Source organism: Hyperolius riggenbachi, chromosome 3, assembly GCF_040937935.1.
Source record: "Hyperolius riggenbachi isolate aHypRig1 chromosome 3, aHypRig1.pri, whole genome shotgun sequence".
Taxonomy (NCBI): domain Eukaryota; kingdom Metazoa; phylum Chordata; class Amphibia; order Anura; family Hyperoliidae; genus Hyperolius; species Hyperolius riggenbachi.
Window position 1 is genome coordinate 211,633,040 of NC_090648.1, and position 12,588 is coordinate 211,645,627.

The window sequence follows — 12,588 nt, forward strand, 5'->3', positions numbered from 1 at the left end:
AGTACTTGCTGATATATTTTGCTTCCCATTGACTTAAATGGAGTCTGGAGCCTTGAGTGCTGTGTTTGCTGAACTTTAATTTTTTTTTTTTTGGACAAGTTTTTTAAAGCAATTTTTTTCTGCATGGTTTCCGCATGTTTACTATGTAATTACGCATGTTTCCCAAAAAATTTTACGCATTGTTTCCGCATGCAGGAAACATGCGGAACATTTTTAGTGAATGTGGAAAAAATGCGGAATTTATCACATGCGGTAATATAGCGGTAAAAGATCTCTTACCGCATGTGTGATTGAGAATAGAGCCCATTTTGTATATGCTTGCCGCACATGCATGCAAAACGCAAAAAAAACCCTGCATGTGCAGGAAAAAAGGCAAAACGCACAGAAAAAAATACACAAACGCATTAAACACTGGTTGCTATGGGCAATAGCTAAATGGCTCCATTCCAAGCCTTTTGCACAAAGCACCGTTCTCCAGCAATTGCCAGCTATGCTGGTAGAATGTATAGCCCTGAGCAGCGCCACACACACTCCCGCACTGAGCACAGCTCATATTCACTAGCAGGTGCTGCTCATTACCGGGCGGTCCCGTTATCAGGGCGGGAGTATAAAAGAGCCCCATTATGAGGCGCCACTCGTTGCAAAAACACTAAACGTAGTAAAACAGATATTAGTAGCTACAGGCTTTTGTAATACAGCATTCTCCTCCACGCCCGACGATACTTGAAAAATGGCATTTCCACTGGTAAGAAATAACTCCAAACACTATAGTCAGTCATGTGTTTAGCACGTGGGGAGTGTGGGATTGCTTACACCATGGCCAGCTTTGACTTCTAACGTTTTTGGTCTCAGGGATTTCCCTGCTGGGATATCTGGTGTATATGCTATGCACAGTTATCAGCTGCTCGCAAAGCTGCTGGGTTTTTTTTTTTTTTTTTTCCTGTGCGGCGAGATCAGCAGCTTCCCTCGTCACGTGTCTCTCGGCCGGGCGAGCGTTCCATTCACCACGCCTGCCAGAGGAGCTGCGGGGAAAGCGCTGGAAGCGCGTGGAGGACAGGCAGCGAGTGGCAGCTTACTTCTGCCTGAGTGCCCGTGAGGTAGTGTTTGCATTGCGGTAGTGAGTGCACAAGCAGACGGGAAATAGTACGGCACAGCAATAATGTAGGTCCCTTCTTAGGTCTTTGACATTGGCCCGCTCTAGTCCCGTCCCCCGAGTAGCAGCCAGCATTTCTCTGGCGTGTTCCAGAAGCCACTGCGTAGAGTTCCGCAACTTGCTTTGGTCAGATGCTGCCGCAGTGTGTATCTTTATGGCGAGGTTTAACTAGCTTAAGACTTGAGTTTGCATGAACGGATTTTACCATTGTGTACAGTTATTCTTCAATCTCTAAGTGCTTTCTGACAAACATTTTTGATGTCAAAACATTTTTTTCAACTTCCTGTTTTTTCAGGAATGGCTGTAAACTTGCATTAATTAGTAATCAATCCACCAAGTATTTGTTTAAAATCTAAACATGTAAATATTATCCTGTTCTTTCCCCAGAAGAGTATTACCCTGCCCTAGTCCACCTCCTCCCACTTCACCCCATTTTGGTTAGTGTACATTTAGCAGACACAGTACTAAAGGTACCCATGAATCTACTGCTTTAGTGACTGTCTATTCAAATCTATATTTATTGAATCTGATGAAACGCGGTGCTGATAATAGCATGCTGGATCAACGATGGGCCAATTATTGGGCCAGACTTGGTTGATCGCTTGGGAATGCTAAAAGGTGTTGGGCTGACATGCTTGATTCGTGTGCTGAGATAATTGTGCATGATGGACTGAATACCCCGGCTGATTTACTGATCACGAATGTAACATTTCTGCTGTTCCTGGACTCCTACCGGTTTATTTCAGGTGTTAAATCCACAAGGCAGGTAGTGGAGAGGTAATGCATTAATACAGCGCACAGGGGGTACTTTTATACTGGGGGGGGGGGGGGGAGAGAGGAGGTGGTGTCACAAGCCTGATTGCTGAAGGATTTCATGCTGAATTATCCTGTGGTTTATGGCAGCCAGCAGATCTCTCTGATCAGACATCTAATGGACCTTTAAACTTTCTGAGTCAAATATTTATTTTTAAAGCATAGTGCAAACTCTTCCCATTCCAGTGCTGGTTCCTCTTAACTTGTATAGCTTGTTAAATATTTCTTGTGCCTGTGTTCTTGTACTGTATAAGATTATCCATATTGAGCATGCGCAAGCAAGGTCTGCACGTGCTTAGTAGAATGGAGCTGCTCAAGTATAACTTTTCTCTGTGGGAGTAGTTAGAGGATCTGGAAAGCCTCTGGACCAGGGGTCAGGAACCTTTTTGGCTGAGAGCCATAAACGCCACATATTTTAAAATGTAATTCCGTGAGAGCCATACAATATGCTTCAAACTGGGACAGTAGGGCTCACGTCCCTGTTGCCATGGTGAAGTTTACACAGTTGATGTGCCGGGCAGCGGAAGTGTCAGACCCGTCTTCAGCTTCTCTTGGGTTTAAGCAACATCAGCAATTTCCTTGAGAGGCAGACAGGAGAAATACTAACAGCTTGTACAATTAGCTAGCTGACTTTGGAGTTGCTTCACTTTGTAGGATGAGATCCCCGAACTTTGGCCCAATAGGTTGCCTGTCTAACAGGCAGCCTATTTGGCCAAAGTGCGGGGATCTCATACTACAAAGTGACTGGACCTGACAGGGTTCATAGTGGAAAAATTGGAGCAGTCATTAGTTTTGGGGTAGAGCGAGTAAGTTAGTAGTGCATGCTACAGCAGTATCGTGCCAACTTTGAAAATTTTACTTGCGCTGCCACACTAAGTTGCGATGCTTGAGCAGTGTAGCTTACTGAATCAACCCCTACTGATTTGTCTGTGAGCCAGATGCAGCTATCAAAAGAGCCACATCTGGCTCCCAGGCCATAGGTTCCCTACCCCTGCTCTGGACCATCCAGAGGCTTCCGACCACTAAGGTACCAGTAAGCAGGGCTGTGGAGTCGGGCAATTTTGGGTGCCTGGAGTCGGGGAAAAAATGCACTGACTCCGACTCCTAATGAATTTGTAACTGTAATTAAAATAGAAAATATGATATGTTCTATTTCTCAGATAATAGTCATTAAAAATGTATATATACAGTATATATCAGTAATAGCTGTGCTTAGTCCACAAAAATGAAATAAACCAATCAAAATTAGTTACTTGTGCTGCTTCAATAAAGCAGTCCTCGTATTTTTAAGGTCAGATATACATATCTGATTGTGACTGTATATATGATGTGTACACAGGAATCTCTTATATATACTAAATAACATCTATGCTGTAAGAATAAAGCCTGATGTGTAGCTGTGTCACTAATAGAGATGGTCAACGAGATGGAAATAATTCTGCATTGATGCTGATTTATGCAAATGTATGCACTCCCTTTGCTCATGAAATCAAATAATTTGATATGTTAAAATTTGGTTTGGTGACTACAAATTAAAGGGTAACTGAGATGGATGAAAAGTAAAGTTTTATACATACCTGGGGCTTCCTCCAGCCCCCTTCAGGCTAATCAGTCCCTCGCTGTCCTCCACCACCCGGGTCTTCTGCTATGAGTCCTGGTAATTCAGCCAGTCAGCGCTGTCCAGCCGCATGCCGCTCCCACAGCCAGGAACATTCTGCACCTGCGCAATAGTGCTGCACAGGTGTAGTATGCTCCTGGCGGCGGAGTGTGTGCATGTGCACTACGCCTGACTGGCTCAAGTACCTGGACTCATAGCAGAAGATCCAGGTGGTGGAGGAGGACAACGAGGGACTGATTATCCTGAAGGCGGCTGGAGGAAGCCCCAGGTATGTATAAACTTTAATTCAATCTGTCTCAGGTTTACTTTGTTACACAGTAGTACTATACTCTACATATGCACTCCCCACAGAGCTGCAGGGAATCCACTGAGAATGCTGTGCACATTGAACACAGGTGTTGTCTGTTTACAATCTCCTCCTTCCCCTGCAGAGTACCTGCACATCATTCTTACATGTACCCACACTTACATTGCCTAGGGCCTGATAGATGTTCTTTGTTCCGGTTTGTACCTTTTACAAGTACTCTTACCAGGGCCGAGGCATAGGCTGGAGAGGCTCCAGCCTCAGGGCGCAGTGTAGGAGGAGGCGCACAATTCATTCAGCTGTCATTCCTAATTGTGTATGAAGCAGAAAGAAATAACAAATGGGGATACATAGCAGTGACTGCAAGCCAGAGAACTAGATATTAAGGTGTTGGGGAGGTTGTGGGCCCTGTGGCCCTCTTAGTCTAATAGCAATCAGTGTGTGACAGCTGGGGTGGGAGGGATGGAGGGGCGCACTTTGGTGTCTCAGCCTTGGGTGCTGGAGGACCTTGTCCCTGCTCTTGACTCTTACCAAGGACTAGTTTTAGTCTAAAGGGAATAAATATAATAGTCTACATATCCTTCTCACTTCAGTTGTCTTGTAAAATTCCTAAGCATTGGCAGTTAAGAGATGAATTTCATGTTACATACTTTTAATCAACAAAATTGTAATATGCAAATTAGAGGAGTCGGAGTCGGAGTCGGTGGAATCCTAAACTGAGGAGTCGGTGGATTTTTGGACCGACTCCACAGCCCTGCCAGTAAGTATTCAGATCTGAATCCCTGCCTCACCAGTTGTAACACTTTCCTGCTCCCCCACCCACCCAAATCACTTGTCCGCCCACAAGTTCCTTGCCGCCAATTGCGGCTTTTACTATCCCCACCTATGACAGCGCCACTTTTATCTGCTGCGCTCAGCAGTGCTTATTACTCCTGTGGACTGAGGGCAGCCCTGCTTTATTGTACATAGAACAGGGAGGGATTAGACAGAAATTGAGACGATTTGCTTTGCTGGCTGTTACTCTTAGCAGCTGCACAAAGGTTATGTGCAGGTGTAGTTACATGGGTGTATCTATAGGGGACCCATTTAAAGGCAACTGAAGCCAGAGGGATATGAAGGGTGCCATATTTATTCCCTTATAAGCAACACCAGTTGCCTTGCTGTCCTATTGAGCCTAATACTTTTAGCTATAGCCCCTGAACAGACATATGCAGATCAGGTGTTTCAGATCTGACAAAATTGGCTGCATTTTCTGATGTGACTCAGTCACATGGACCAGTAGAGCTGCCAGGCAACTAGTATGGTTTAAAAGGAAATACGGCAGCCTCAATCTTCTTCTTACTTCAGTTGTCCTGTAACCTTTCTTCCCTTTAGTGGTCAATACTCCAAATCGGATGTTGCTGTGGCCATACTTGACATGGGTAGAGGGATTGTGAATGCCACACTTGTGCTGTTAAGGGGAGCCGGGAAGGTTTGTGAATGATGTAGGTGCCTTGTTAAGTTTTTATGCTGGGGGGGTGGGGGGTCGGTCCTATGATTAAATCACTGGATTTTTGTATCCTATTAAAACTGTCTAGTCTGATCTCCCAGCTTCTCCCTGGCTACCTCATGGGTGGTGACAGGCTTAGGGGTGGAGTTTAGCGTTAAGACTATTCCACCTAACCAAAAAGAATGTGACATCACACAGGCAGACCTTGAGCTGTGCACTGCGGACAGATAAGCAGCAGACAAAGCAATGTACACTTTGCATACGGCATATCGGCTGTTCACATGCGATTTTGATACTTTTTCCAATTACATGCAAAACACAGACATCAGTTAGGTGAAAATCACAGGAACACTTTTATACTAGCACCATGTGATTTTTTTTTTTTCTTTTTTTTTTCTGATCTCAAGTGTGCTGCATCCTTTTTAGGCATTTGTCTCCTTGTGTTCCTAGCATCCAGGGCAAAAAACCTTGTAAAATTGCAACAAAACCACAATTGTATTATGTGAGCTCTTCCTTTTGGAGCCATTGGTCTCAATCCACAATGAGCTAACTGCAAGCTTTAACCAAAATGTTGGAAAATTAGTGACTGATGTATGAGCAAGTTCACATTCACAAGGTTTTCTGCCTATAGCTATAATTTGTGGAAAAACATGCAGAAAAGTTAGAAGTACGGTAACAGGTCAGTAAGTTTCAGCTAATATTCACAATGAAAAATGCACATTTCATCATTACTTACCCATTCTTTTTATCACCTGTATGTACCTGCATTATTTTTCACATCGTTACATAGTCTAGAGCCTTTTGAGGAGTGTGCTGGCATTTAGAATTTTTCCGCAGAACACAATTTTACGTATTTATTTTATTTTTCTATGCCACCCTGTAACACTACCATGCGTCAGCGATTGACGTGTGGTGTTACAACTGCTGCAAGTCGGCAACATTTTTCTCAGGGCAGTGAAGTTGGAGTCGTAATTTTGGGTACATGGAGTTGGAGTCGTTGGATTCATAAACTGAGTTGAGTTGGGAGTCTGAGTCTGATGATTTTTGTACCAAATCAACAACCCTGGTAAATAATAGACTAAGGAGTTGGAGCTATGTAGGGTGCTTGGAGTCAGTCGGTGGTTTCATAAACTGAGTTGGAGCCGGATCATTTTTGTACAGACTCCACAGCTTTGCTTTTTTTATTGCGCCCAAATTGCATTGGCCGGAAGACTGAACTGCTTGGCAAGGGCACAGTTCAGACATCTGTCTGAAAGCGGACCAAGAGTGAATAGTTTGAGGGAGATTTAATGGATATGGTAGTGGTGTAAGTGTTAATTGGATATCAGCAAGGTGTACGTTTAACTCCTTGACCCGCTAGGACTTTATAGTCTATCTATTCTCTACAGCTGCCAAGACGTAAGTATTACCTCCTTGCCGTTGGTACCATGCGCGTGTGATCATGCTGGTCCCTCGTATGCATGTGCTCTTACACATACTTCCAGTGGCCAAGGTAATAACTAGGAACATGAGTTCCCTGAGCCAATCTGTTTTTCGTTGATAAATTGCAGCTAGTTACAGTGATCAATTTGACACTTACGGTTATTGGAAGTGAGCCACAGATTTTTTCTACCACACAAGGACATGGCTCTCACAGCCTTGAAGCTTTACTGCCACCATGCATGATGCAGCGTGTATGAGCCATCGCGCATGATCGCCCACGCATGTACACGATCCTTACATGCACGCACTCCAGCAACTTCTTGTACAGGCAATCAACTTCTCCCAAAACTGTACTAATTGTTGTGCCCAAAATCAGCACAGTGGTGTGAGCAAACATGCTTAATGTTAGATGGATTTTTAGGGTAAAATTATGCAATCTAAAACCTAATCTTTTGTGCTGCCATAGAATTGGGTAAACGTGAACATATTACATTAGAAGTACCAGAACATGCATCAAGCTTCAATTGTCTAACATTATATGCACATTCTGGCTAAGACAAATGCTGCTTGTGATTAAAGCTGTGGGATTTTGAGATTTCTTCACCTTCATGTCTCATCCCCTAATTGCAAAAATCCCTTGAGATTTAGAGCTGTCTGTAATCACTAAACTGTAATTTACAAAGTTTATATAGAATGGTGGTTTTCTCCTAGACTTGCTAATAAAAGGAATCTAAAGTGAAAATTTGAGATTTGTATGTGTTGTACAGCTAAAAGAGTATAGCAGCACAGATATGACTCTCATATTATTTCCAATACAGGAAGTGTTAAACTTCAGTGCTCTATGCAAAAGATTCTCTGAGCTCTGACTAATTTAGACAAAGCGGTGCTATTTTCTGAAGCCGTTATTTCAACCTGTCTCATGGTTTCTTTAAGGTGAACCTGAAGTAAAGTTTCACTTACCTTGGGATTCTGGCAGCCATCCTGTGCCCACGGTGGACCTCAATGATCCTCTGGTGACCTGCTGACTAACGGTCACACTGCATGGCTCTGGCTACGCGCATCCTTTCGCAAGAGAGCCCTGCGCAGTACGAGGCTTTATTACTGCGCAGGATTCTCTTGCTGACACGAACGAGGAAGCACACAGGCTCAGTGGCCTGCCAACTGTCAGGCGGCAGAAAACAAAACTAAGCCGCAGCGGGAGACCGGAGAAATGTTGAGGACTGGCACAGGACGGCTGCATGGGCTGTTAGAAGCTCCAGGCAAGTGAAACTTTGTTTACTTTGTTTTAGGTTTACTTAAAGATTTTTTTCTAATGGTGTATCTTTTTGTACTAGTGTAATTAGTAAAATAGTGTAATTTGTAAACTGCAAATATTAGAGAATGATTTATTGTACTTATAAAACGCCAACACATCACGCAGCGCTGGACATTAGTTTAGGTTACAGACAATATTTAGGGGTGACATACAGCAAAGTGACAATACAGGAATACAAGAGAGACCAGATCATGCAGCACAGTATGAGTACAAGGTAATGCTTAGTCAGTCACTGGATGGGAGCATGGAGATTAGGCAAGTTGGGTTCACTCAGATGCATAGCATGGGTTCACAGTAAGGGCCTTTTTCCACTAGCCTGCGATTTGCTTCTGATCGCAAGGTACATTAAACTAATGGAAACTGCAGCAGCAATTTCCATTAGTGCGATCCGATTGCGATGCGATTTTGGTCAAAGCGCAATCGTCGTCCTGCCGCATTTTGTATGCGATTGAGCTGGACTGAGTATAGTAGCTCAATCGCATGGTGGAAATTGAAACGCGATTGCGATCGCGATCGGAATCGCGATCGCATTTCATAGTGGAAAATAGCCCTAATGGAGTTGCATGATCAGGTAGGACACAAAAGGAGGACCCCGCCCAAAGGCTTACAATCTAGAGGGAGAGGTAAGGACACGAAAGGTAGGGGACCAGAGTTCAGCTGTGGGTTTAGAGCACTTGTGAGGGGTGGTAGGCCAGAGTGAAGAGGTGAGTTTTGAGGGCCTTCTTGAAGATGTTGGAGGGGGCTGCCCTAATGGGTGGAGGTAGGGAGTTCCATAGTGTTGGAGAAGCTCTTGATAAGTCCTGGAGGCGTGCGGGGGGCGGTTAGGCAAAGTTCATTGGAAGAGCGGAGTGAGCAGCTAGGTGTGTACCTCTGAGTAAGATCGGAAATATTGGTTGGACAGGTTTTGTGGACAGATTTGTAGGTCAGACACAGTATCTTGAATCTGATTCTGGACTGGATAGGAAATGATGCAATGTTAAAGAAAAACGGCTATATAACTGAAAATAAAAATGACTTATTTGCTATGTTCTATTATCTGTTCTATTATCTGTACTAAACACCATGTTTTTGCTTCAGTGCCACTTAAAGCATTATAATTCTGTGCTTTAAAGTTTCTAGAAAGGTCTGCATACAGGTATGAACACAACTTTAGGTTTGATGCTGAAATGATTAGCCAGGCTGCTTTCCTCAAGTGACTGAGTCAATATTTTTTTTTCTTCAGAAAGATGATTTAGGGAGAACCAAGGATTGCTGGGGATGCCCTTCTGACGCTCCAGCACTTTCCACATGCAGCAACGCAGATATTTTTCGAAGGATAAATGCCATGCTGGATAATTCTTTGGACTTCTCAGGGGTTTGCACCACTCCAACTGCCAAGGGTAAATGTGACCACCTACAAGGTATATTTTATCTTAAGAGAATGTTGGAGCCTTGTGTGCATTAGCTGAAGTGTTCCTATGTAGTTTAGTGCAATCCAACTAGTCCCTTACTATGGCGTATATGAAGAAACCACAAGTGAAGGATTGTTTAGATTGTAAAACTTTTAGTTCCGTATATGTGAGGAAGAACGCTGAGATGGAGCCAGCAGTGGACACTGACAGGTAGTGTTCATGCATTGGGCAAATTTTAGACAAGGGGAGACAGCGTCTGGGAGGAAAGGTGTCAAAGCGATATTAGGTTTTCTGCAAGAGGAAACCAGAGACCAGTTTTTTTATTTTACGTACTTGGGGCTTCCTCCAGCCCCATGGGCACAGATCGTGCCCACGCAGCCGTCCTCCACTGCCTGCAACTCTGGTACCGGGTCCCCTAATGTCCTCCAGTTGTGGCTAGTTTGTGCAAGAGGGATTGCGCTCTTTACATCTCTCCAGCGACCACTGTATGAGAATGTCCGACAACCAATTGGATTTTAGTCTGGATATATGAAAATAAAAATGTCTGCATTAGAGGACTGATTACCCCACCCATATGTATAAATGCTAATGGTGTAGTCAGATGTGTTAGACTTAATAAATTTAAGTTGGCATTTGCTAGAATGTCGTCTTACAGAAAGGATTATGCCTTTCTAATATAAAAATCAACTTTGTGAGCCATCTATTTAAATTCTTGACCTGTCATGAAAATAAACCATTTCTGTGAAGGCTTGTCGAACTACTCCCTAGTAAACAGTGTTCCATACAGGCTCTTGTCTGTATTCCAAGCAAACAGATTATGCTAGCACAATGGTGAAGCCCTGCATAACTGCTGCTGATTCAGTTTTGGACTCAATCCAGAACAGTGTGTGGGAGGGGTGCTGGGATAGGAATGAAGGCAGGGCCACTTGAAGCAAAGTGTCTGCGTTTATATGCACAGGAGACTGCTTTTCTTACCCTGAGCTGCAAATTCTATATCCAAGTTTAATTTCTTCTGTGTTCTCTACTGCATTGAATGGTGCAGACAATGATTCCTGGGATCTTAACGTAGCAGGCAGTGCAGCTCACAGGGTGTGTATTGCCTTTTTGGTACATGGCAGAGGGTGCTACCTGCTGCAGGTATAGATTTCCCTTTCCCCAAAGCCTTATCTGTTTTCCATTCTCTCTAAGCAGACTTCCCAGATACAGAGGGAGCTACAGCAAGCAGGATGCTTTTCCCCACTTCACATGATCCATCCCCTCGTGGCCTTTCTGACAATGAATTGTGCCTTGGTCTGCAGTCTCTGAACCTGACCGGTTGGGACAGACCGTGGAGCACTCAGGACTCTGATGTTTCTGGGCAGTCAAGCACACCATCTGCTGCCCAGTCAGGTAAGATGCTATACACAGCTGCAATTGCTAGAAGGTAGACATGGGCTTTATTGTAACATTGAAATGCTGGAACATAGTTTTTAGATAGATAAAACCTGATAGCAATAATTTGCCGTGTATAGTAAATACTGTCTTAACTGTTAATGCATACTAGACTGTTTTACTGATATATTTTCACTGCATATTGTTTGGCACCAGTAAGAAATGCAGCAGTAGCTGGTAGCATTTCTAGTAGTTTGGTAGGTATATGCAGCTAAAGCTATTTGCTCTTCATTTTTCTAGTATTCCCATAAACACTGCAGTTGTATAAATTGATCTTTCCTTAATCAGTAGTGTAGTGATACAACTTTCTTGGTGATATCTGGAATAGTGAAAAACTTGTGGAATTTGGACAAGACATTAGCCATTTCTATGATCTGTAAAACTTTACCAGTAAATGTTCAGTTTTCTCCATCAAACCACTAAATTGGGCAGCTTTACACGTAGTCAGGTGACTTAAAAGTTCATGCAATGTGGCGTAGTATAGCGCTTTAGATATTTAAGTTAAATTCTGATCTACATAATTTTAAACAGGTTGATAATTCTACTCAAGTTTAAACAGAAGTGCTTGTAAACTAATCCGGTAGACAGACCTAGTGGACCTAGTTTATGGACAGTCATTCAGATATTATGCTTGTCATGGTGCAGCGTAAGAGGATTCACATCCTTCCACTTGTGTTCCTGCTAAGTAATGTCAGTAAAGTGTAGTTCCTACAGCTATGAATGACTCAGCTTGTGTGGCATTCCTCATGCTTTGATTAGGATGCAGCCTGTCTGGAGACAGCTCTTGAACCACACTATTAGATTGTAACTAAATTGCAGGGTTCTGAGTAGATGCTTGTTTGGCCCACAGTAACTATACATCATTTACTGGCTGGGAATATGCTGAATAAGGGACAGGAAAACTCCAGGCCTAGCTTTCAGTCATTACTGATTTTGTAGGCTAGGGCCCTGTTTACTAAGCGTTCTGTTGTGGGGCCAGCAGTCTGGCTAGAGCTTGTATAACACTTTTTTCCATTAAAATCTAGATTCCAAATGACCACAACTTGCAACAAATGTTAGTATTTGTCCTACTAAACCTAAGCTGAATGGTAAAAGCTTTTTTCAAATACAAAATTAAGGGTGACATGACACAAACACACCATTAATTAAGCAGAGGTATGTTGACATTGCAGGTATATGCCTCTGTCTGTTGCCCTCCACACTCACCTGTTATCTCTGGTCTGAATTTGAATTTTGAAGAGGCTGGTTTGTGGTGTGTTCATCCCTTCCCTGTCCCTTTTTATGCCTCCTTGACTGCATCATTCAAGCCCCTACTAGTTCAATTTAATTCCGGTCATGGAATACAGACTAAAATACTCCACTGTATGTTGGAACTGAATAGTCTACCAAGGCTACAGTAAAGCTGAACACTGCAAAAGAGAAATTCTGGGACTCAACCGACCAGTGGAACAGGGGTCCTAAATGTATTCAATGGCTATCTTAGCATTAGGTAGCAAGACATTTCAGGGCAGTGCAGCTTAAAGTGCCAACATTACAGTGCATGAATGATCTTTAACTGCTTCGGACCGCGGTAATTGAAATCTAATTTGAATCTACATACTGTTTATGGCTGCTTATTCCAGTCAGGGCGTACCTTGCTGCATGCCCATCTT

General features: G+C 43.3%; 1 protein-coding gene across 4 annotated transcripts in view; it reads left to right on the plus strand.

The window, feature by feature from the left end:
• The first annotated feature begins 1,017 nt into the window (after positions 1 to 1,017).
• CPEB1 (cytoplasmic polyadenylation element binding protein 1) overlaps positions 1,018 to 12,588 on the plus strand; it is a 90,338-nt gene continuing 78,767 nt past the window's right edge. For 2 of the 4 annotated variants that reach the window (XM_068275639.1, XM_068275640.1), the window contains exons 1-3: positions 1,018 to 1,097; positions 9,337 to 9,514; positions 10,697 to 10,894. In XM_068275639.1, the coding sequence (XP_068131740.1) occupies positions 9,439 to 9,514; positions 10,697 to 10,894 (274 nt within the window). In that variant the 5' untranslated portion in view covers positions 1,018 to 1,097; positions 9,337 to 9,438. Of the gene's footprint in view, positions 1,098 to 9,336; positions 9,515 to 10,419; positions 10,595 to 10,696; positions 10,895 to 12,588 lie in introns of those variants that run through there. The other 2 variants (XM_068275637.1, XM_068275638.1) reach the window with 2 other exon arrangements.